The sequence below is a fragment of the Anthonomus grandis genome, chromosome 21, assembly GCF_022605725.1.
Source record: "Anthonomus grandis grandis chromosome 21, icAntGran1.3, whole genome shotgun sequence".
In the NCBI taxonomy this organism is placed as follows: domain Eukaryota; kingdom Metazoa; phylum Arthropoda; class Insecta; order Coleoptera; family Curculionidae; genus Anthonomus; species Anthonomus grandis.
In genome coordinates this window covers 1,332,824-1,358,442 of record NC_065566.1, presented here as the reverse complement: position 1 = coordinate 1,358,442, position 25,619 = coordinate 1,332,824, and the positions used below count along the sequence as shown (strand labels likewise).

Genomic DNA, 25,619 nt, shown 5'->3' with positions numbered 1-25,619 from the left:
TGATGATTTCTTGATGGATGTTCTTAAGTACATGGTCTGAGCGCCATCAAACACATTTCATGATCTCTGCAGAATCCTAACATACTTCAATTAGCTTATTTCTTTCTGGTTGTGTGGTATACTAATCAGCAGTTAAAACATGCAATTCCTCCTAGTTTACAACTAATGGGTCTCACAGCCCTTGAATTGTTGACCAGGATGAAAACAAATCATACTATGTAATCATTCTAGGTACACAAAAGGTCACATAGGCAAAATATATATAAACTTGAATGAAATTATGAGATTTTTGTCAGTCTTATTTAGCAAAGTCATTCTTTTTCTCATACATATTTGTACAATATAAGTTGAGTATACATATTTGTATGAAACTGATAAAATACATATAGGTATGCATGTCTATGAAGCTACGTTCGATGGAGTTCAGCGACCCAAATCGAGAACGCAGCATGTGTCGGTTGCCAGCAAGTAAATTATAGTCCGTGCTCCCTGTTATTTAATCAATGGCTACGTTCAGCCGACGTTAGTGGCTGACCCAAAGCGCTAATATTCCTAAATCCATTTTCCATGAAATAACTTAAAAACTTTCGCTTTAAGTTCTTTATTTAAAAAAATTATAGATTCAGATAGATTAAAGAAAAAAATAAAAAAAAAGTTTTGCTTCTTGGTTTTTTATCATTTATGATTCATTTATTACTAAAATGCTGATACAAAATTAATTTTTATATAATATTTAAAAATTGGTGAAAATATTCCTTTCAAATAAATAAATTCTTCATTTAAATATTATATTTAATTACTTAATTCCCAGTTATTTAATTTATTATTTTAATAATTTAAATATCGTCTGTGGCGACGATGTTTAAATGTCGCCGTTGCGAATCATCGCATTACACCGGGAAGCGCCTTAAAACCAAACGTACAAAGTTAGCCGTGATTTATAATAAACAAAAACAAAAGAGCATCGGTGGGCAACCGGCGTATCCAGGTTAAATAAACCTCCATTTTATATTCCGTTTTTGCATCAAAGAGTAAAATTTCCGCGGAAATTTCTAAACGTTTCTTTTATGCTAATTTTGAGGAATATTCGTGTGTTATAAAGTGTTATAAACAATTTTTAGTTATTAATTTATTTGAGTGTTAATTATAAATTTTTTATAGTTTTTAGGCTAGGAATAATAATTATTAGGCTTATAAGATTTGCATTTTGCTCTGCAACAGTGATAAACCAAGCAAGCGAAAATTTTGGACAAATTTGAATCATTGAATTCTATTGTATTATTTGGTTGTTCATAGTTCCAATTTACAAAATCCAAGGTAAGTTTTCATGTTAATTTAAGCCTATTATAAATACAGTAATCTTAAAATCTATTTATATTATTAATATTGCCTTTGGAATTTCTTAATGTTTCTTTTGTGCTAATTTTGAGCAATATCAACAATTTTTAGCTATAAGTTAATTTTCTATTGTTTCTAGGATCTCAAGCAATAATTATTGGACTCATATATTGACAAAACAAGCAAGCAAGCAAGGTTTTTGGAAAAATTTGACTCATTGCACCATATAGTACATATTTGTCTTCCATAGTTCCATTTTACAAAATCAAAAGTAAGTGTTTATGTTAATTTAAGCATATTATAAATACAGTCATCTTAAAATCTATTTATATTATTAAAATTGCCTTTGGAATTTCTTAATGTTTCTTTTGTGCTAATTTTGAGCAATATCAACAATTTTTAGCTATAAGTTAATTTTCTATTGTTTCTAGGATCTCAAGCAATAATTATTGAACTCATATATTGACAAAATAAGCAAGCAAAGTTTTTGGAAACATTTGACTCATTGCACCTAATAGTACATATTTGTCTTCTATAGTTCCATTTTACAAAATCAAAGGTAAGTTTTATTTAAATTTTTGTATTATTAATATTATAATATTTCTCAGTTTTAAATGTATTTATGTTATAAATATGTGATTACACATGAAAAAGATGTGTATGTTTTAGATATGATTTCTACTTAGGGTGTCTTAAGAGATCTAAAGTAAAAGTATTTTATAAAGTGCATACCACTCAGATGTGTAAATTTATTTTTAAATACATAAAGAGGAAAGAAAATAACTGTCATTTTATTAAACAAATCAAGGAAAATATATAAGTATATAAATATCCTTTTAGTCAAATGGTATTTTTTAAAGTAGCCATATAATTCTTTATAAAAACTTTCTAGAAAGTTTTTTCTAAAACCAAAATTAAACCTAATTATTGTCTATCTGCTTACATTTAACTAAAATGATTTTTTTAAGTAAAGCATTTCATTCTCGTATTATTTATTTTGAGTCTATTCCAATTATTTAAAATATTTTTTATAACAATGATGCCAATTTATGTCTACTATAATCTTAATGGGATTCAATTTTCTAGTTGTTTCTATGGAAATATTGACATCTTTAAAAAGTGGCTTTATTACCCATATGCCTAAATATTAATTTTATTTTTGAATAAATATTTAGTACAACTATTTAAATTTTTAAAATAAAAACAATCCTAATGATATTTTTATTTATTTTATTGTTAAAAAAATACTGTTATTAGGCAATATTAAGTAGTAAATTATAGTATCATGAAGATGAACAAACAAAAAAAACAAAGCTTCTTAATAATTTTAATAACTAAAATCATTCATAACTAAAATAAAATAAAATTATGAGATTATTATTGATGTTTTATTTATTCTTACAAGGTGAAAATTAATTGAACTTTAGGTAGCCTACAAATAAATTCTGGCTCTTGGCATTATATATTGGTTAAAATAAGTGGGCACTAGTCAGCCTAAAGATAAAATGCATGACTGAAAAGTACAATTTCTGTTTAAAAGAGTGTATATTGAGAATGTATTGGCTTCACCTTAATATTATTTACATCTAGATAAAGACAGATATTTAAAAATATTTACAGATACACAAAGATTTTAGAACAGATATTTAAGAATTCTTGACAAAAAAAATATTTACAATCTTTTTGCATCTTATTTAAAGATCATTATTAATTATAAAGCCCAGATACTTTATATCATTTATCCACTTTACCACTACCGCTTTATTCATTGTATTATAATAGTTAAATTATAATGCAGCAATTTAACTTGTTTCCATTTAACATTACTGCTAATTAACATTGTTTTTGATTTATTTAGAGGCTAATTTTAGCCACTGTATAAATGAGAGCTGTTTTTATTTTTATATATAACATTTATGCAATTTAAACTTCTTTTCACAAATATTGTAATTCCTATATTATAAGTTATACTACAACAATTCTAAACAAGCTCTAAAATCTAAAATAAGAACATTTTGAAATTCTTATAGAACATATTATGCATACAACCATTTTTGATAAAAGTGATATAGTTTGTTCTGTATTATGTATTGACAATTTTTCAATGAATATTTTGTTAAATTTTCTGGTTAAATTGTAAATTTCCAAAATATAGCCAAAATTATCATTAAAGTATGTTTAATGAATTTTTCAGATGCCGAAAATGAGTAAAAAGTCTGCTAAAACAAAAAGACTGCAGAATAAAGAAAAATATATATCCAACAAGACGGCAAAGAAAGACAGTCTTGATAATAGCGGAGACTTAGAGATCCCTGGTAAGCCTTTACAAGGAAAGCAAGAAATGTGGCTCAAAAATAAGATACCACAAGATAGTAGTACGAGTAAGTTAAAATGTAACGAAACCATCAAAAAATCTAATAAACGTCAAGCAGAAACAGTTATTGATGATAATGATGCAATGTCATTGAAAGTTGTCCAAAAAAAACAAAAAGTTATGGATGAAAAGTTATGTAAAAACCCATCAGGAGACATAAAGGAGAAGCTGCCAGAACAGATTACAATGAGTCGCCCAACAGATTTTGAATTGGCTTTAAGAGAGGGGCCGACTGTTGTTTGCAGTTGTTGTTTGCGATTATGGTTTCCCTCTTCATGTAGAAAAATAAATGTACAAATGTTAGAAAACAAATTTGGAAACCAATTCACTACACAAATTCTCAATGATGGAGTTTTATTCTGCAACTCTTGCTCAACAACTATTTATAAAGGACAATTGCCAAAGTTTTGGTCTGGCAATCACAATATGATTCACCGTATTCCAGCTGAGTTAAAAGGTCTAACTATTCTTGAAGAAAGAATGGTATCAGCCAGGTTACCTTTCATGCAAATTCGACAAGTAGGATATGCACGACAATGTTACATAACTGGCCAAATAGTTAATGTCCCTATAAATATAGATACTTCGACCAAGTTGTTACCTAGAAATGTAGATGAGACACAAACTATTCAAGTTAAGGTTAAGAGGAAAATGAACTTTAAGAATGATTATCTCCTCGAAACGATAAGGCCCGCAATTGTTCTAAGAGCAGCAAAATATTTATGCCAACAACCTCTTTACATTCAAGAAGGCATAAAACAATCAGAAGATTGGGAAAAGAATGTTAATGACTATATAAGATCTCAAGTTGAGTCCTCTAAACAGATTTTAAATGAAGGTTCAAAAGGAGTGGACATGGAACCTAAAACAGTGTCAAGTGAAAATTTGGGAGAATTGTTTGATAATGCTTTTTTTGAAACAATAGATGTTGAACAAGTTCCTATAGAATCTAAGAATGACAAAAAGGATATTCAAGCAGAAACTGCAATTGACAAAAACAACATTTACAATTTAGATGAATTTTTAGATGAAGATGAAGAGCCCTTAAATCCTGGAGGCCAAGAAACTTTGCTTGACAAATGTAATCTGGAAAATATCTGTTTTGCTCCAGGAGAAGGTCAAACACCAATACATTTGATGCTTGACCAGTTTAGCGACGAACTCTCATTTCCAACACTTTTCTGTGGATATGCGAAGCAATTTCTTACAAAATATTCTTATTCTGAGCAGACCAAAATACAACTCCAGCACAAAGACAGGCGATTTGCAAGGACAGACTATCTGTTGTATACATTTAAAAAGCGTCAATTAATCCAATTATCCAGTGCAATTGCAACATGTCTCAGAAAAAAGAGGAATGAGGATGGAAAATATACAGCTGGACAAGTAAGGCAAGCAAATTTTCTAGACCAGCTTATTCGAAGTGACATGGGATTCCATTTTCTTAATAAAATTGCGGGTTCACCTGCTTATTGGAAGCACGAAAAGACAAAATTACTATGTATGATTCGTCAATTTGGAATTCCTACACTTTTCTTTACGGTATCAGCAGCAGAAACAGCATGGCCAGAATTGATCAAGATATTAGCAGAAGTTGTTGATCAAAAACAAGTTACTCTAGAGGAGGCCGCCAGTATGCCCTACTTAGAGAAAACACGCTTGATTAGAACTGATCCGATAACTTGTGCCAGGTACTTTGATTATCGGTTCAAACTGCTATTTAAGCATATGAAGAGTCAAAATGGGCCCTTTAAACTAAATCCCATAGAACATCATTATTACCGCATAGAATTTCAACATCGCGGATCGCCTCATGTACATGGATTGTTGTGGTTATCCAATGCCCCAAAATTCCAAGAAACATCAGAGAGTTTCACAGAGTGTGCCGAATTCGCAAGCAAGTATATCACCTGCGATGGAGACTTAGAAAGTGTCCGCGATATCATTCAATTCAATACGCATCATCATTCTAAGTCGTGTCAAAAAGAAGTGCGGGGCTATAAAGTTTGCAGATATGGCATCCCATACCTTCCAATGGATGAATCTGTAATACTGACGCCAATAAAAATTGATAAAATCGAGAAAGCGGATTTACGTAAGGTCATGTCTGAAAAGTTTTTGATGATTATGCGTAAGCTTAAAGACAAACCGGATTTGTCATTCAAAAGCTTTTTGGCAGACCTTGGTATGTCTAAGGATAAGTATATTAATGTTATACAGCACAACATATTTAAAACCACTTTGTTTTTAGAAAGGCATCCAAAACATGGATTCATTAATAACTTTAATACAGAAATGTTTTCCATGATGAAGAGCAACATGGACATTCAGTTGGTTTTTGAGCCATATGGTTGTTGCACCTACATAGTTAATTATATCAATAAGTCTCAAAGAGGTGTATCTGATATATTAATGAAGACTATGGAAGAAATTAAAAAAGGTAATTTAGATGTTAAGGGCAAACTTAAATCTCTTGCAGCAGCTTTCTTAAATGCTAGCGAAGTAAGTGCCCAGGAAGCCGCCTACTGTGTGTTGCAACTACCGATGCATGACACCTCTACCTCCTATGTATACATTCATACAAATCCAATCAGAGAAAGGACGAAAATGTTGAAACCATTAGCACAACTTAAAGAAATGGACGATGATGATCCCAATATTTATTGTGATGGGCTTATAGAACATTATGAACAAAGGCCTGACGAGATGGAAGACTTATGTTTAGCTGAATTTGCAGTCTACTATGATTTTTTCAAGAAACAAGCACAAACAAAGACTAATGGTTTACCCTTAAAAGATGGAAGTGGCGTTTTAGTTAAAAGGGGTCATGCTAAAATTTTAGGCTATCGTAGTTATGGACTTCAGCAAGACCCTCTTAACTATTATAGGGAACAAATAATGTTATACATCCCATGGAGAAATGAAGTGGATGAAGTTGAAAATGATAACATTGATCAACAGACCATATACAAAGATCGATACGAAGAAATTGTTACAAATCGACAAAAGTTCAATGTCTTAGATGAACAGGTAATCGACGAAGCACTGAAACTTGCGGAAGACCGATCAAATCAATTAGACGATGGTGGATTCGGTGGAGAAATCGATGATGAGTTTATGCCTTATGGACTAGACAACCCCATTTATGATCCATTTAATCACATCATCGATAAAAAAGACGACAAAGCGCCAGCAAAACATATCGCTTTCCCAACGCCTCGTCAGATAAGCGATTCAGAGTATGAAGCCCTCATAAGCAAACTGAATCATAAGCAGTATCAGTTCCTTAATGTTGTGCAAGACAGTATAATTGAAGGGGAAGCTTTCTACTGCACACTTAGTGGTCCAGCAGGTACAGGTAAAAGTCACCTGATTACGGCAATAACCCAGTCGTTATTGCGCCATTTCAATTCAATACCAGGTAATAATCCCGAAAGTTTAAAAGTTTTACTTTGTGCGCCTACAGGTAAAGCGGCATTTAATATCGGAGGTATAACTCTACATTCCGCATTATCATTACCTATCGCTCAGTATGGTGAAGAATTAATTCCGTTACACCATGACACTTTAAATACTATTTATTGTAATTTATGTGACTTAAAATTAATTATTATAGATGAATATTCCATGGTTGGTGCCAGATTATTTGACCATATTAACAGTAGATTGCAGCAAATTTTTAAATCTGACGCCATCTTTGGAAATATTCCAATAATTTTATGCGGCGATAATCGTCAATTGCCGCCAGTAAGAGATATGTTTATTTTCTTTCCAGTAAAATCTAATCCGTATAAAGAATTATGTGGAACTTATTTGTGGGATCATTTTAGATATTTTGAACTTACAGAAATAATGAGACAAAAAGAAGACAAGTCTTTTGCAGTTGCCCTAAACAATATGGCGTTTGGTAAAATGACCGACGAAGATGTGCAATTGATCAAGTCCAGGGAAGTTGACAATATTGATCTAATTCCTGAAGACACTATGCATTTATTTGCCACCAATAGAGAAGTAGATGCATTCAATGAAATGAAGCTTTCTACATTTCAGACCGAGCGAGCAATAAGTCAGGCCAGAGACGTCATCAAAGGAAGTTGCTCAGAACGACTCAAACATTTATTTCTGGAACAAGCAAAAAAATTAAAAACAGCTGAGAGTTTTGGCCTAATGTTAAATTTAATATTGCAGGTAGATGCCAAATATATGATTTCAATGAATGTGGACACTAGTGATGGAATAGTCAATGGTGCTACAGGTATCCTGCGTCAAATAGACTATGACCAAAATAAAGTTCCATACAGAGTGTGGATGGAGTTCTTCGATTCCAAGTCAGGTCAGGAATGCCGCAAGAGAAACGAATCCCTTAGGAAGTCTATGGGTGTATTATACACTTGGACGCCCATAGAAAGAGCTGCCAGAGCTGTTAAAATTCAAAAAGGCAGCAATGTTCACGTTGAACGTCTTCAGTTTCCTCTTTTAATCAGTGAAGGAATTACAATCCACAAAAGTCAAGGTGCCACCTATGAACAAGTAGCTGTTCACATTGGTAATCGAATGGCGAGAACCAGTACCTATGTTGCATGCAGTAGGGCTACAAAGCTTAGTGGCCTATACATCATTGGTAAGTTTAAGGCCCCTAAACCAGCAACCGAAAAGGATCCTGCTTATAAGGAATTGGTAAATATGCAAAAAAATAAGCTTTTAACGTCCAGGTATGACACTCAGTACCTTAATGATTCTAATGTCAAATACATAATTGCTTACCAAAATGTGCAAAGTCTACCAAAAAATCTCAATCTTATAAAAAATAATCCCATTTTTAAAGATGCACATTTCCTAATTTTTGTTGAAACCTGGTTATATAAAAACATAAAAAATATAAAGTTAAATGATTTTCAAATTTTTGCTAACCTATGTAACGATAAAACTGTAAGAAAACCGTTTGGCATCGTTTGTTTCAAGAAAAAAAATGTATTAGCAAAAATTAGGTCAGTGAAAAAATACACCAAAGATTTCTCTGGTATAATTTTTCAAGCAATTACATTTTACTTGAATGACATTCATGTCATAGCGATTTATATTCCTCCAAAATTGAGTATTGCACAAGCTAAATTATCTTTGGAAGACATTATTGATCCACAAAGTGATATCCTAATCATCGGTGATTTTAATCAAGATATTATTAATCAAGATGAAAATGGTTTAAAAAATTATTTAACATCTAAAGGTTTAAGTTGCAAATTGAGTGTTGGCGAATCAACTACAAAATCAAAAACTCAAATTGATTGGCTTTTTAGTAATTTTAATAATTTGAGTTACAATATTTATAATACTGTGTATAGTCACCATAAGTCACTAGTGGTTAGTATTTATGATAAAGGTTTTATTCCTAAGCAGGTAAAAAACGTTGATAAAAATAAACAAAACAAGTCAATAAAAGGCTCTACTGAACTAAAATTTAATACCAAGCAAATGCAAATTTTACAAACACAAAGTTCATTCTCTATCTCTTCTTATCAAAGCGTAGAAAATAATAATGACAATATGGTAGTAGATATTAGTTCAAATGACGAAAACAACCTCAACTTATTTACTAAACCACCTGCTTTATTAAATAACGATATGGTATCATGTTATGCAAATAGCATTGTACAGTCATTTTTATCTTTACCTGAATTTCGCTTTTCCATTTCAAAACGAAATACAGCGCTAAACAGTACTTTAAATGATATTATGCTGACCAAAATTAATTCCACACTAAAAGTTCGACAATTGGTGTCTGGTCGAAATGGTGAAAATTTTGCTGTAAATCAACAAATGGACGCTCAATCATTTTGTCAATCTTTAATTAGAAAATTAGATGCAGATGATTTTAGCATTTTCATAAAAGCTAATAGTCATGAACTTTTAAATTGTGAACACTGTAATATTAATATGAATGAAAATGAACAATTAATATACACTCATTTTCTTTATTTTCCTGAAAACTGTGGGAATTTAATTGATTTTAATTCAATGTTAATGCTAAAAGACTCTGATAGATTATGCCCATACTGTAACAATAATCTAAAAACACGCTCAGTGGTTATTTGCCATAAATATTTGGTAGTATGTCTTCAGAGAATTGGCCCTCAAGGGAATAAGATAAATACCAAATTTTACAATTTTGCTTCTGAAAGTGTTATTTTGGATGATCAAATATTCCGAGTAAAGAGTGTTGTTAAGCATCATGGAAATACCATTGGATCTGGTCATTATACATCTATAGTTAATTATAACGATCAATGGTGGAAATGTGATGATAATCGCATAACTAGAATGTCTGGGTTTGATAACACTTTAGAAGATGTATACTTATTGCTGTTAGAAAAATGTTAAATTTTCAACACTGTAAAATGTCGAAAACGTTTATATTTGCTATACAAATTTTTGACGGTTAAGCAATATATTAAAAACTGCCTATTGTAAGCAATATAAAAGGTTTTATCTGAAATGCTGTTAATTTAGCTTAATTTATATTTGTAAATATATTGGAGTAAATTTCTGGAGGACAGCCTATGGAGCTATCATATCCTATTCCGTATAAAGCATATTTGGAAAATATGCTTTAGAAATTGGAAATAAGCTATATGCCAGTATTGGACTGGGCATACATTTAGAATTGCTTATATTGTACCTGAATTGCCCGGCATTAAAGGTAACATAGGCTTATTACTATGGATATTGATGTTTGCTATGCGTTCAAGAAAAAACGCTAAGGGGGTTCTCATTAATCAAACTTATAAAGATGTGTAACGGAAAGGACAGTTACACGGGATTAATAATCTTTTTCAGATCCACGCCACGCCAATATGCACAAAATCGATACAGAGATTTTGACAGCATATTTTAGAAGGATGGACGAATTTGAGGATTAATGTGTTTTTCAGATCCACGCCACGCCAATATGCACAAAATCGTTGAAGAGATTTTGACAGCATATTTAAGATGGATGGACGAATTTAAGGATTAATGTGTTTTTCAGATCCACGCCACGCCAATATGCACAAAATCGTTGAAGAGATTTTGACAGCATATTTAAGATGGATGGACGAATTTAAGGATTAAGAATATTTTAATCCTACATTATAGTTATTGAGAACCCCCAGAAAATCCCTTGAACTTATTTTATTTTTTGATGTATTTTTTGGGTCGATGTACTTTTATTGTCATATTAATATATTTTTTAACAGAGAAAAAAACATTTTGTACAGATTCGTACCACTTTGAATGTTGGTACTGAATTTTTTTCTTGAAATCATAAAGTAATTTTTTCTGTTATTGATAATAATATGACTATATAAATACAAAAGAATTTATTATTTTAGGGGCACTATAATTTTTTAATTTGATGCACAAACTAAGTACAGTGAAATATTCCTTAGTTGTACACCGACGAGACCAGAGTGTCCGTTTAAGGGAGTGTCTGATTTAATGAAAAAAAAATTATTATGTCACTCTCGCAAAAAATCATTTATTGTTAGACTCCTCTTTTTTAATGGAAATTTCAGAAATCGTATTTCTAACTCGTAAAGAAACTCGGAAGACTGCATTTTCGTTATTTTCGGCAAAACTTTTAAGCTCCTTGGTTAATGTAACAATCATAATTTGGGATACATTGTTGGTACTGAAAATCTTCTTGCATTTCAACTTTTTGTTTTGAATTCGGATTTTCAACATACATATATTCGTTTGAGTTCAAAAAATTCTCATCATCTTGCAATTCCAGTAAATTCTTATTCTTGATGATATCTGTCAAACCGCAAGTTGTAAAGCATCTTCTGGATCAGACGTCCGCTTTATTGAACTAGTCATTACTAGGTATGATAGAACTCTAGTGGTTGATCCTAAGAGGTTTTCGTAAGAAAAAAAAATCCTATTTATTAGTTCATCAGCAGTTTCAATTATGTTTGATTTATTCTGTGATGTTTTTGCGTCTGTTTAATAGAATATCCGTTGTATCTAGTGGTGTTTACTAGGGAGAATTTCGCTGTATATAACAATAAAATATATTTACTTTTGAATTAATAGAATAATATATTCAGACCTAAAATATATTTTTATTAAAAATAATAAAAATATATTTTGGCAAATGTTTTCTTTTTTACCCCACGGCAACATTTGTCTGTTACTTCCTGGAAATTCTAACATTTTTCGGATATGTAACACCGATGAGTCCATAATAAGGACGAAACAATATGTTGCATTGCCTGGGTTCAGTTCTCACAGTAAGTTTTTCTGTTGATACTTTTTTTCATATTTTAAATTATAATTTCTTTTCTGTAGAAAACCAACTTATAGAACACTAAACTACCATGAGGAAGGCGATTGGAACGAATGAATGATTGGAACTTTCAGACTTGAAGAAAGATGGTTGGATTGTCAGGGAAAAATAGCATCTATAAATTAAAAGACATTCGGGTATATCGATTTCAGTATGTACATAACAATTAGGGACATAACAATTTGAGACTAAATACTTGTAATGAAAATTAAAACTTTTCACGAGATTTAACAATATGTTTTTTGTAGCAAGGGTTTGAACATTATATAAATAGTCCGGAAAAGTAAGCGAAAGCAAAAGTAGCTGTTCCAGCAAAAACAAATTTCAATTTGAAAATTGTTTTCAAACCACCGAAAGTATTCCCAAGGATTTCCTAGAGATTCCGTTTTAGGACGTGCGCAAGTTGTATATCAAGACATATTTTTCTTTTCTATTTGTCATTTACACAATCATAAATAAATATATTTGCGATTTGAGTGGCCAAAACAAAAATTTACAAAATAGCTACGTACGGGTGAGAGGGTCTTTGTAACCGAGCCGAAGATTAAAATAGCAAGCAATCTGCATTGAAGCTAACCAAAAAACTATTATTAAAGAGGGGCTGGAATTTAACTCCTAAAGAATTCAATAAAATTGTGTATAATTTTACATTATTGGGTATATAAATATAATATCTTCTTTTTGTTACTAGTTTTAAAAAAAGTCCAAAAAGTCTTAAAGTTTAAATTCAAATAATGGATTTGATTCTAATTCATTGAGTGACTATATATATATATATGTTCCTGTGGCCATGGAGTAGGATATATGTATATATCTATATATACAGTATATATATCTATATATAAATCTATATATACAGGGTGTCCCAAAAGTGATGGATCAAACTCAAACAGAGGATAGAAGGAGTCATGTTCAGTCAAAATCACCCCCTATGTTGTCATGCAATTATGAATAGTTTAAAAGTTATAGCCACTTTCATGTATTTTTTAAATTCAAGCACACTGTCAAATAAAAGCTTATAAAAAAATTATACAGTGGATTAAACAATGCGTTTTTTTATTTGTTTTTACCTAGAAGTGATGTGCCTTTCTAATAAAAATATTCTTTTAAATATTACCTTTCGAAAGAACTAAACAAAAATTTCTTTTTGGACTTTTTACAACTTTAAAAATAAGTACCCTTAACTTTGATGCCATTTTTTTCTCAAAAATGTAAGACATAAGAGTGACCCTGTAGCTTAAAAACTTCTACGTTTCATACCGATTCTAGCAAGGCATGACTTAAATACATTATTTCTTATTGGCTAATTAAATTTTGAGTTTTCCAAAAAACAGGCAAATAATTTTATGGCTAAATCAATATTTACCAATTTTTAAAAATAAATAATTGTGTTTTGTTGGGTTAGTGGATTGCAATAAGGTACAAAAAACATTAGAAAATGGTTTATTGTTTTACATGATAGTTTTGCTATCATTTACAATAAGTGTTCAAAATGTCTGCCGCGAAATCTAATGCATAACCTACATCGGCGTATAAAATTTCTCTTAATCATTCTGAATGAACGTTCATTTCGGGTAATTAATCTAGTTGCTGTAATTATTTGGTGGCGTAGCTCTTCCTCATTACGATTTTCCCTGGCGTATACCAACTCCTTAAAGTACCCCCATAGAAAAAAATCAATTGGATTGAAGTCGGGGGAGCGCGGTGGCCAACGAATTGTACCTCCCCGTCCAATCCAACGACCAGGTAGGCCTCATTTAAAAACTGTCTCACCTGAACCCTGTAATGGGCGGGCACTCCATCGTGCTGCAGCCACATTGATTGACGAATATTTAATGGAATATCCTGAAGTAAAACAGGTAAGTTTTCTTCCAAAAATCTCCTATAGATTTCACCATTTAATCTGGCTGGTAGTTCAAACGGCCCAATTAATGAACCGTTAAGAATGCCACTCCACATGTTCACACTAAATTGATGTTGAAAGCGGTCATTTCTAACAATTCTGGGGTTAAAATATGCCCAGTGGTGTAAATTGTGAATATTAAATATTCCCGCCCTCTGAAAACTAGATTTGTCTGACCATAAAACTTTGTTAAAAAATTGTGGATCCTGCCTATTACGATGAAGCATTTCTCCACAAAATTCCACCCTCTTGTCATAATCACCCGGTAATAGATCTTGAACCTGTTGTACATGATAGGGATGCAACGGGTTTCTTCGTAAAATGCGGTGTACTGTTGTTCTCGGAATACCAGACTGTCTTGATATGCGGCGAACACTAGTTGAAGGTTCCTCTAATGACATTTCAATGATGTCATCTTCTGCCTCAGCATTTTCATCAGGTCTTCCTATTCTGCGAGGATTTCCAGGAATCTGCGCCTCCACGTATGCGTTATGCACTAGTTGAAACACCCTGTAGTCAGGATATCGTTCACGATCAGGAAATCGTTCACGATATTCCCTTTCAGCCGCTGGAGCGTTTCCATTACAAAATCCAGAAATGCATTATGTTTAATGCATTTCTGCATACTCACGGACGGTATAAGGCATTATGTGTTCAGTTGTATAAATAATACAAAATTGTATGTACTTAGCCAGTACCTGGACAACACAACGCTGCCTATTTTAAATTATTTTTAAATTTTGTTTACGACAAAAAACACGACAAATCAACATTCTTCAAAATAACCGCAGATAAATTGGTCAGTATTAGAAGTCGATATACTTAAGTACTTTTAAACATTTTTGAGACACTTTATACTACTACTTAGACTACTATCTTAATTTTATTATTTTTTCGTAAAATAATAAAGCAAAATATTGATTTAGCCATGGAATATTTTTTTTGCTTATTTCTTAAAAAAATAAAAATTTAATTAGACAATAAGAAATTTTAATAATCTATTCAAGTTGTACTTTGCTGGAATCAGTATGATTTAAAGAAGTTTTTAAGGTTCAGGGTCACTCGCATGTCTTATATTTTCTTCGCAAAAAAATGGCATCAAAAAAATTGTTTTTCTAGTGCTCTTAAAATGTAATGTTTAAGAAACATATTTTTGTTGGAGAGACCCATCATTTCTAGGTACAATAAAAAAAAACATATTGTTTAATCAACTGTATAATTTTTTTAAAAGCTTTTATTTGACAAAGGTGCTGGACTTAAAAAAATACACATATATGGCTTTAACTTTTAACCTATTCACAATTGCATAACAACATAGGGGGTGATTTTGATTGTAAATGACTCCCTCTATCTCCTGTTTGAGTTTGATTCATCACTTTTGGGACACCCTGTATATATATATATATATATATATATTGATAAAAAACCTAAATTGATAAAAGATTATTCAATAATACTGGGTTGTGGCAAAAATCTTTTCCAGGTTTCTTCTAATTTTCATGCACAGATTAGCAGTGTTCAGCTACCAGTAGTGAATGAGGTCAAAAATCTAGGCGTGTATTTTGACAGCGGTATTACATTTCAAATTCGTAAGCTTAGCGCTAAAGTAAGCTTAAAATTGTATTTATACACCTAAAAAAACTGTATGGTCTAAAAAACTATTTACCATTTATTACTAAATATTATTTATGTAATTCACTAGTCCTTTCTTTGCTCGATTACTGTGATGTTTTGTATTCTAATTCTCTGACTGAAACAACTGCTTACCCTATAAAAAAACTCCAAAACTGCTGTATGCGTTTTGCATTGAAAATACCATTTACCATATTTTGAATATAAAAAAATTGTAGGAAATGCCATATGTACACCTTTATTTATAACATTTTAAAAATCATCTTCATATGTATAACACAAGATTTATAAACCTATTTAGAGTTCCACAGCATAGAAACACAAATTTTCAAAAATCAACTTTGGAATAAATTACCTGAACATGTTAAACAATTTTCATTAGTATTTAAAAAATTTATGTAAAATTATCTCCTTGAAAAACAGCAATAGAATGCTTAATTTCATTTGAAATAAATACAATTAATTTTAAAAAAATGCAAAAAACTATGAAAATGGCTGTATAAATTTTTTATAAATGGTATTCACTCGTCTCTATCTAAAATAAAATGTCTTTACAAGTAGCATTTTTTAACATGCCACGTTTTTCTTTGCACCACTTGCGCGTCTACCTTTTTTTAGTTTTGGATTTTTTTAACGGAAATTTCTTTTACTGTTAAAAAAATCAAAAACTGTATTATCATAAATTGGTATCCAGAAAAGTACTTATATTGGCCAGGTTAATAGTTATTACTATTCATTGTTTTTTATTTATTATTCGTTTTTTAAAAAAGAGCCTTGCTAGACAGGTTTGCACCTGTGCTAACGGTTTCATAATCAAGGCATGGTTCTATTTATCATAATGGCTTATTTATTGTAAATTGTTAATGATGTTCGTTATTTTATTGATTAATAAATTTATTTTGAATTTGAATATATTAAGAGTTTTTAATTTATGTTTAACTCAAATCATGTTTACCAATTTTAATTAATAACATTTAGAGGATAAAAAAATAACAAAGAATAAATAATAATTTTTTTTATTTGTTTAAAAATTGCCTCGTGAAAGCGACCAAAGACGCGGTATCATTGTAACTCAGGCACCCAACTACTGCTGTTCCAGCCTGTTGTTGCCGGGTGCCTGTCGCCATTTGCCCGCGACCTCTATTCCCGGTTCCCGTGTGACCACGTCCCCGTACATTTCCTCGTCCTCTACCTCGTCCACGCATTCTTCCTCTTCTTTCATCCACTCTATAACTGCTACTTCTACTCCTACTTCTACTCCTTCTTCTCTCATCACCCCTTCTGCTGTCACAACTTTCCTGTCTTCTTAAATGTCTCCTCATTTCCTCTCTTTTTCTGTTTTGTTCTCGTTGCTCCCGTATCCACTTTAGCCTCTCTTCTTCCTCGTACCTTTCCTCTTCTTGCATTTCCAACAATTCCGCCTCTTTTCTAGCTGATTCTCCATACCACACCATAGTTTCTTCGAAACTATGGTTTACTTCGGAGTTATCTTCGAGCGTTTCTCGATTCAACTCTAAACGGTAAGAAATAAATATAAGAAAACAATCAAACTACCTGAAAATTGGTTTTTACAGTGTGCTTCTTTATTTTAAGGATGGTTTTCTGGGACCTGCATCGATGGATTGTAGAAAAACTATAAATACGAAATGAATTGAAATGAAAATTTGGCGACTTGTCAAGATCAGTAGAGACGCACAACTAGAAAATTTTGTTATACTGGAACTAGATATTAACTTCATTAATTTAAATGAAACAACCTACATAATATATTTTGTTATATGTGAAAGTCTAAACCTATTTTTATGATTTTTAAGATATACACTAAATTAAATTTTTTCTGATTTATTTTAGGTACGATAAAATTATTGAATTTCTATTAAAAAAATCACTTTTAGCAAAGTTTTCAATGCCATTTTTGTACTTCTTTCTTCAACACATAGGACTAAAGTCAATCCTCTTCGTACGTAGAAATCGTACCGAAATTTAATATAATTTTTTGACGATCTGCCAACGTCATTTCTTACATAAACTACATTTAAAGTATATCAAGAGCCGTTTGACTTAGATAGGTATATATAGGACATTATACTGTGTGTTAAAAAAGTCACGGACCCTCTTAATAATTCGAGAACTCGCCGTTTTATCAAAAAGTGTCCCAAATAAAAATTATAGATCTCTTTCAGATCTACATTAGGAAAATAATTTTGCATATAGAGGCATCACAAGAGTAGTAGAGACCAAAGTTAGCTTTTTTTAAATGAAATGGTATATTTTTTTATGCATTTTCCGATTTGTTGCATAAACTTTATTTTTTAAATGACTCCAGAGAAAGTAGTCTAGGGGCGTAAAATTAGGGCTTCTTGCTGGCCATTTAACTTCACATCGTCCAATTCAACAATTTGGAAAAGTTGTATCTAAGAATCTTCTTATATTAACTCCAAAATGAGGACAGGCGTCATTTTGTTGAAACCATTTCTATCTGATGAAAATTTGCATTAGCATTTCTTTATTTTTGGTAGATACTATCTGATATTCCAGCAAATCAAGATATCAGGTGGCATTTAAATTATCCTCGATTAAAAATGGACCTATTACCATATACCTGCCCAAACCTTTACGTTTTCAGAATACTTAGTATGTGTTTGACACATCCAGTGCAGATTTTCATTTAACCAAAACCGGCGATCAAAATCATCTTCAAGCAATTTCTATACTAAGGTGATTTTATAAGGATGAATTTATTGCGTTTAAGGACATTTCGAACCGATATAAAAGAAGCGTCTGGTTGGCGTAATGATAAATTTTGGTCTTCAACAGAACGTTAAAGTATTTCTATACTTTTTTGATTATTAATTGCTTCGGGTTTTTGCCCTCCCTGTTCGTTGACGGCTTTGCAAGCTCCAGTTTGTTCAAACCTCTGAAATTTTCTTATCATTGTAAATTTCGAAATTGGTGGGCGGTCTTGAAATATTGTATTGGAAAAGGTCTTGGTTGGTAAGATCGCTCGCGATCTCCGGAGCCTCGAATCATAAGAAGTGTGAGTATTTCTTTCTCAGAAAGAGACACATTTATTAAAATATAATTAACACTAATTTATAAAAACTGGTGTATAATATGCATAAAGTTATCTTCCTAATGTAGCCCTGAAAGAAATCTATAATTTTTATTTGGGACGCTTTTAATAAAAGGGCGCGTCACAAATTATTAAGGAGGTCCGGGACTTTTTTAACAAACGGTGTATAAAATGCAGTTTAATTTTCACTCTAAGATAAGAATTTATATAATATACAGAGTGTTCTATTTAAATTGACGCAGTTCACACCTATTTATGAAAATGGTAAAATTCTTAAAATATTCTAATGCAAAGTTGTTAATGGATTCCATTTATAGATTTTTTACAATCCATCGATATATTTTCCAAAGAACTACCCTGGATAGCCACTTCATATTGGGTGTTGGTACAAGCATTTTTTTTAACGAAGTTTGATGTTTTTTACGATAAATAGAAAAAAAGTTCTACTCTTACATAGATAAATAAAAAAAAAATAAAAATAACTTTTTAGTTTTTTTATATATACAGGGTATTACAAAAATCGATGCAAAAATTTTAAGAGCGTATTGTTGGAGTTATAATAAGACTTTTTGTTTCCTGTAAACATGTGTCCTAAAATGCACTCCCTCAGAACTACAGCCCGTGCAAATTGCGTAAAGAAAATCGATTATTTGAAACACTGATTATAGTTATACGTCAAATCTTTTGGAAATTTGCAAGTCCCCGTTTTTTGGGTGCTCTTTTAATGTTTCCTATAAGAAATTTAGAAATCTGTCAACAGCATCTAATTAGCCATGAAAAAATATAAATTACTTGTCTCTTGCATTTTTTCCATATAATTGAGAGTTTTCGAGAAAACCACTGATAAACAAAAGGGAGCATTATTAAACCTGATTAATCTATTAAATTAGAAAAAAAACGAGGTGGCTTGTAATTTTTGATTTTTTTATGGCTATTTATATGTTGTGTTCTACATTTTCAAATTTGTTATTGGAAACATAAGATATGGGCCATCATAAGGGTAAGCTCCCCTGATTGCTTTCTTAAAATTGGGTTTACACCGTTTTTGAGACGGAAAATTTCAATAGGACCCAAAATAATTAGGACTTATTTATATTAGGCAAATTTCCAAAAGATTTGAAGTATAACTATAGTCAGTGTTTCAAATAATCGATTTTCTTTAAGTAATTTGCGTGAGCTGTAGCTCTGAGGGAGTACATTTTAGGACATATATTTATAGGAAAAAAATAAACGCTCTTAAAATATTTGTACCGAATTTTGTAACACTCTGTATATAAGTATATAAAAAAATCAAGTATTTCAGAAGCAATAATTTTAACTTACCATCCCTTGCGTTGGCCGCCTGAGTTTTTTCTTGAAAAGTAAATGTAATAGATAAAAAATATAATAAATAAAAGAAAATGTATAGAAAATATTATTATAATTATGTTTTTTAAATTTTTTAATTTAATACTTACGTGCAGGGACAACCAAACTCGCACTGGAACACTGTTTTGCAAAAACTTCCGCCCAGTACGAATCGTTGCTTTGTTCCTTATTCTCATTGGTAGTAATCTTATAAAAAAAAAACTATTAAAATCACATTATTGTAATATTTATTGCGATCATATACATATTTGCTAAAACTATCAGTTCGTAATTTTTTTTAATAGTTATGGATATTCAGTCCTTAATAATATTTTATTTTAGTCACTTTACTTACTTTTAGTATATTTTCCGAACGATCTACAATTTCTTGCATTTCGCTCATATAATCAATTTCCTTGATGTGTTTTGTATCCATTTTGATGCAAATTTACACAAAAAAAATACACTCGTTACGATTTCACACAAAATGGCGAACAATATGAGTTGTTTATTATTTTTGAGAGTCATTTGTTTTTTAATGATGATTTTGTTATACCAGCCTACTATTTATTTATATAAAAAAATAGAAATTAAAAAGTCCCCATGTTAATGGGGATATAAATAAGATAATGGGAATTTAAATAGCTTAATTTGATTTTCGTAAATTAAGTAATTAATTTTGTAAAGAATATTATTTTTTAATTTGTTCGTCAAATAAGTGATTTAAAAAATTATTAAGTTTCATATTGCATATAAAAAAAGGAAATTTGACAACATCGGTATCTCGTCCCTGCCAACAGTGTCAATTGTCAATACTGTCATTCTTCATGGTGTGATGTGTATGAAGCCTTTACAGTGTTTTTTTATTAAGAAAAAAAACATAAATTGTAATCTGACTGCTTTATTTGGATCCTAGATTTAAATAAATAGCAATAGATTTTGTGTACCGTTCCTTAGTTGCTACCGAGAATTGAGAGAAACCTGAAAAAAAGAATAAAGCAGAAAGATGTTTCTTTTTAGTTTGACATGTAAATATTATTAAAAATTATAGTTCAGAAAAGGTGAGTTGGATGAGTAACTACACTAATTACAATTTTGGTGATTATTGTTTGATTTTAAACTAGTTTTTCTGTTCTGTAACTGAAGAAAGTGGCGAGCACCACTACACTTAAACCTGAGTATGCCCATTCTGCGCCTTTGTTTAGGAGGTAGAAGACCTCTTTCTCAGCTCCTCATCCAGCCCAACGAATTAACGAGAGTAACAAAGTCGTCGAGGAGAAACCGGATGATCTTTCCAAGGGATGGATACACTGAGAATTCTGCTGTGTATTGACAAGAGAGGCAAGTTAAGCTCGTGAGTAGATTAAGTGATCTTGTGTCACTGACTAGTAACTCTAGTGACTTCAAATAAAATTTGCTGCAGATCATTATTTAGATATTTGAACCATGATTAAGGTAATCAGTGTCATATATTTTTACATTAAACTTGCTTATCTAGATATTTTGAGCGCAAATACTTTATAAGTACATTCTAATTTAAAGTATTTTTAAGTCAACTGTATTCATTGTGTTCACTGTGTTATGTCTTCATTGTCTTTTATTACAGTTATTATCTTTTCTATCACTACATTCTACTCCTTTAGTAGTTTTATGCTTTAGAGGTAATAGAAGTTCAACATTAATGCTTTTTAATACATGGAAATTAGGTTAATAGATTATTTGAAAGCAGCAAGAGCTTGAGACCAAGTTATTATAAATAAGTATTAATATAACTGTCTTAGTTTCTAGAAATAGTAAATACTATTACAATGATGCTGAAAGATTTACCTGTATATAGGTAGTCGAAGAGAAAAGAGATTATTTCTATATATATTATGGAACTTATTAAGAAGCTTGATTAGGAATATTAGTTTTTTTTTATTAAATCTACACAAGCAATAAAATTAATCACCGAAATATGGGAAAGAGAAAAATTACAAATGACAAGTTTACAGCTCAGCCATTTCTACATAGTTGAATATTTCAATCAAGAATCAGTCTCAGAATGAATTCACTAGATTGAATTCACAAATATCTGGAAGTTGTTTTGTGTTAAAAAGTTACATCTGAAGAATATGTTTGTTAGTTTTCAAACAAATAAAGTTATGCATTGTATCTTTAATCACACTAATATAAAAATTTTAGTAACTAAAGTTATTCTAGCTGGTATGCCCAAAAAAATATCAATATATGAATTTTACCTAAAATAAGCACAAGCAACATATCTATATTATTTTGAGAATAAAATACAATTCTAATAAAATATACAATACTAAATACCATATCAATAAAACTGGCAGATTTATGTATTTGAAGGTAGTTGAAGAGAAAAGGGAATATTTATATATATATATATATTATGGTACTTATTAAGAAGCAATTTTTATGTCAAAATATTTGGTTTTATTTGATGCTATCCATAAAGTGGTGAGCCCAATAAGAATTTATTATGTTGTTTGACACTGTATCTTGTATTAATGAAATCACAATAATATATGTTTCATAAAGAGAATATTTGCTTGATTAGGTAAAACTTTTTGTTAAATCTACACAAGCAATAAACTAATCACCAAAATTTGGGAAAGGTACCATTTACCAATAATAAGCTTAGAGCTCAGCCATTTCTATATCGTTAAATTTTTCAATCAAGAATCAATGCCAGAATGAATTCATTCGACAACCATGTGATGCTTTTCAAAATATCTGGAAGATTGTTTTGTGTTAAAAACTTACATCTGATGATTATATTTGTTAACTTTCAAACAGATGAAGTAATGATTTATATCTTTAATGGCACTAATATGGAAAGTTTAGTAACTAAAGTTAGTGTAGCTGCTATGTCCAAAAAAAAATTTCAGTATATGATTACTATCATAAAATAAGCACAAGCAACATATCTATATTGTTTTGAGAATAAAATTCAATTCTAATATACTATACAATACTAAATAGTATAGTAATGAAACTGACAGATTTATGTATTCATGTATATTATTCCCTTTTCTCTTCGACTACGATTTTCTCTTCGAATTAAAAGTTATTGAGAAATATGGCAGTATGTTTTTCAACTGGCGAAAATGACTTAGGGCCTACATTAGAATTTGTCAATAATCGTTTTAAGAAAAAAAAAGGTACCATGGGAAAAAACCAGTTTTCTTTTATTTTTTCCGCATTTTTACTAATATCTCGACTTCTATAGCTTCGATTCAATTCGTTGATGGTTTCTTTTATTCCTTATTCTCCTACTATTAATTCTTTTCATATTTTAGTACAATTACCTTTCAAAACAAAACTGAAAAATGAAAAAAATTGACGTACAAACTTGGTTGTCTTATCCCTATATATAGACTCTTATGGGACCTAATATTTTCCCTTTATATTGTGGCACTCGTATAAATTGTAGAAATTTTAGTTATAAGCCTTTTTTACTAGTTTTTGAATGGTTTTTAACTAGAAAAAAGAAATTTTGAATTCGGAGCATATTATGAAAAAATGCTTATTTTGAGCCTGGATTTTGCTTCAAAAAATCGACAAATGCAAAGAAATAGGTTTTCCGTGTCTTTTAGAGACAAATCGGTAATAATCTTTTTTAAAAGTATTCTGAAGTAGTACATCATCATAGTTCATCAGAAGAATAAAAAAATGTATATTTTTCATAGAACCCTTGATAATTCGTTATTTATGTTTCATGGTTTTTCTCTATTTTCTACGATTTTATGATCACTAGAATTGATTCGTTTTAACGTGATACTTCATAATATTTGTCATGACACAAGACAAAAAGTTATCAGTCTTATAATTTATTAAAAAAAAAAAAAAACTATTTTTCGAAATTTTTTGTGGGTATAACTCTTTTGATTTCGGAGCAAAAAATGTTTCTTCTTTCTTGGGTTTTTATCCGTCAGGATTGTCAGTTCAAGGTTCAAGGAAAGTTACCAGTAAATAATTTAGAAAAAAAATTGTACCATGGGAAAAAAGTTTCTTTCATTTGTTTTTTCACACCCCCTGTATTATTATCGATTTTGGATCAAAAAAAAATTGTGTTGTTGGTTTATTTGGTATTTATCGTTTATTTAGAATACAACTAATAAATTATGACAGACAACTAACATTTGAGTTTCTGCGTAGGTCACGTGACTACCGTAACTTTTTGCTATTGGCCGGATTCTGTTGGAATTTGGTATTCAGGCTTTATTTAGGATACAATTAATATAGTTTGACAATTATTTGAAATATAAGACAGTATAGTGACACACAACGCGACTATATAACACATTATGGTTCTTTGAAGCATGATACCCCAACAACTGGTCCTCTCTTTCATTTGCATATAAACTTTGGCCCCCCCGACTAACCAGACTTAAGTACTCCTGATAATTTACAATTTTTTTAAAGAAATCCTCTAAGGCCCATCACTGACAGGACCTAAACGTTCCAAACTGGTCCCCACGGACCCAAAGTATAGGAGCGAAGCGACTATACTTGTTATAAGGAGCGTTAGCGACTATATTATGCACGCGACCTGCGGCTCAAAAATGGGTGTTTTTTGGCAAATAAAAATTCATATCTTTGGCTGTATGGCTAGCGAAACGATGAAATTTGGCATAGGGTCTCTCAATACATTGGGAATGATGGATCCGTAAACAATTTTTTTTTCCGGTACCACCAAACGGAGCGGTACTGTCTCAAAGTCAAAAATTCGTAAAAAAACGGGTCAAATTCCTTTCAGACGCGAGAACTCAAATAAAAAGCTTTTAAACGACTTGAAATTTTTAGGACATAAGGATCGGTGGGGGCTTAAGAGCTGTATACTTTTTGGGCCAAATCGGTATACAGGGCGAGTTATTATAAGCGAATAAAAGTGACTAAAAAAAAATTTCAAACTTCTCTAGAAGCTAAAAAAAAATTTTTATAAAAAAAGTGTTTCGGCGAAAATACTTTATTTTATAAGAGATTTGACATACTTGGAGCTTTTTTTTGTAAAAAAATTATTTTACGAGTTCTGGCATTTTCAGTTTTTTGGAATTATCTGCCAAACAATACTTATTTTGGGAAATTTTTTTTTTTCAAAAAATAACTTCATCCTTTACCTTTCATATGCCATATAACCGAAATTTTCGTAAGCCATACAGGGCGAGCAATAATGAACTTTACCCATGAAGGTCCGACTCAAAAATCACATTTTATTTAATAACTTTTTCGTAGTGGCACCTGGACCATTTATATTCTTAGGCCTTCAATACTTTAATAACCCCAGTATTTGTGTAAAATCACAATCTTCCAACTTTAATAGGTTCTGAGCAATTCGAATTTTCGCGTTTAATTCATTTGCGGCGTCCCTGTACATGGTGAAAAGATCAAACAACATCTAAAGGATCCAAAATTTTGTTTTACAACACATACTAAAATTTCAGGGTTCCAGCGATAGTACAAGTACCCGAAAAATGCGATTTTATGAAAAAAGTCCATTTTTTTGCGTTTTTACAGGTAATTGGAGGTGTCAACCTAAACTCTGATGAAATGGCTAGTGGGAACAATACTTTGACGCATGGTGGATACAAATTTTTTGCTCGTGACAGGTGGCCGGGAC

At 30.9% G+C, this 25,619-nt stretch overlaps 1 protein-coding gene and 1 long non-coding RNA gene across 5 annotated transcripts in view; one reads left to right on the top strand and one right to left on the bottom strand.

Moving 5' to 3' along the window:
- The window catches only part of LOC126748056 (uncharacterized), a 1,030,708-nt gene that overhangs the window by 26,924 nt on the left and 978,165 nt on the right, over positions 1-25,619 (top strand). Inside the window, exon 1 of one of the 4 annotated variants that reach the window (XM_050457060.1) lies at positions 7,539-8,045. The exons of 2 other annotated variants lie outside the window; for them this stretch is intronic. In XM_050457060.1, the coding sequence (XP_050313017.1) occupies positions 7,565-8,045 (481 nt within the window). In that variant the 5' untranslated portion in view covers positions 7,539-7,564. Of the gene's footprint in view, positions 1-7,538; positions 8,046-25,619 lie in introns of those variants that run through there. One more of the 4 variants, XM_050457061.1, reaches the window with a different exon arrangement.
- LOC126748089 (uncharacterized) overlaps positions 25,167-25,619 on the bottom strand; it is a 115,204-nt gene continuing 114,751 nt past the window's right edge. The window contains exon 3 of the long non-coding RNA XR_007664626.1: positions 25,167-25,240. This is a non-coding gene — a long non-coding RNA (uncharacterized LOC126748089). The remainder of the gene's footprint in view (positions 25,241-25,619) is intronic.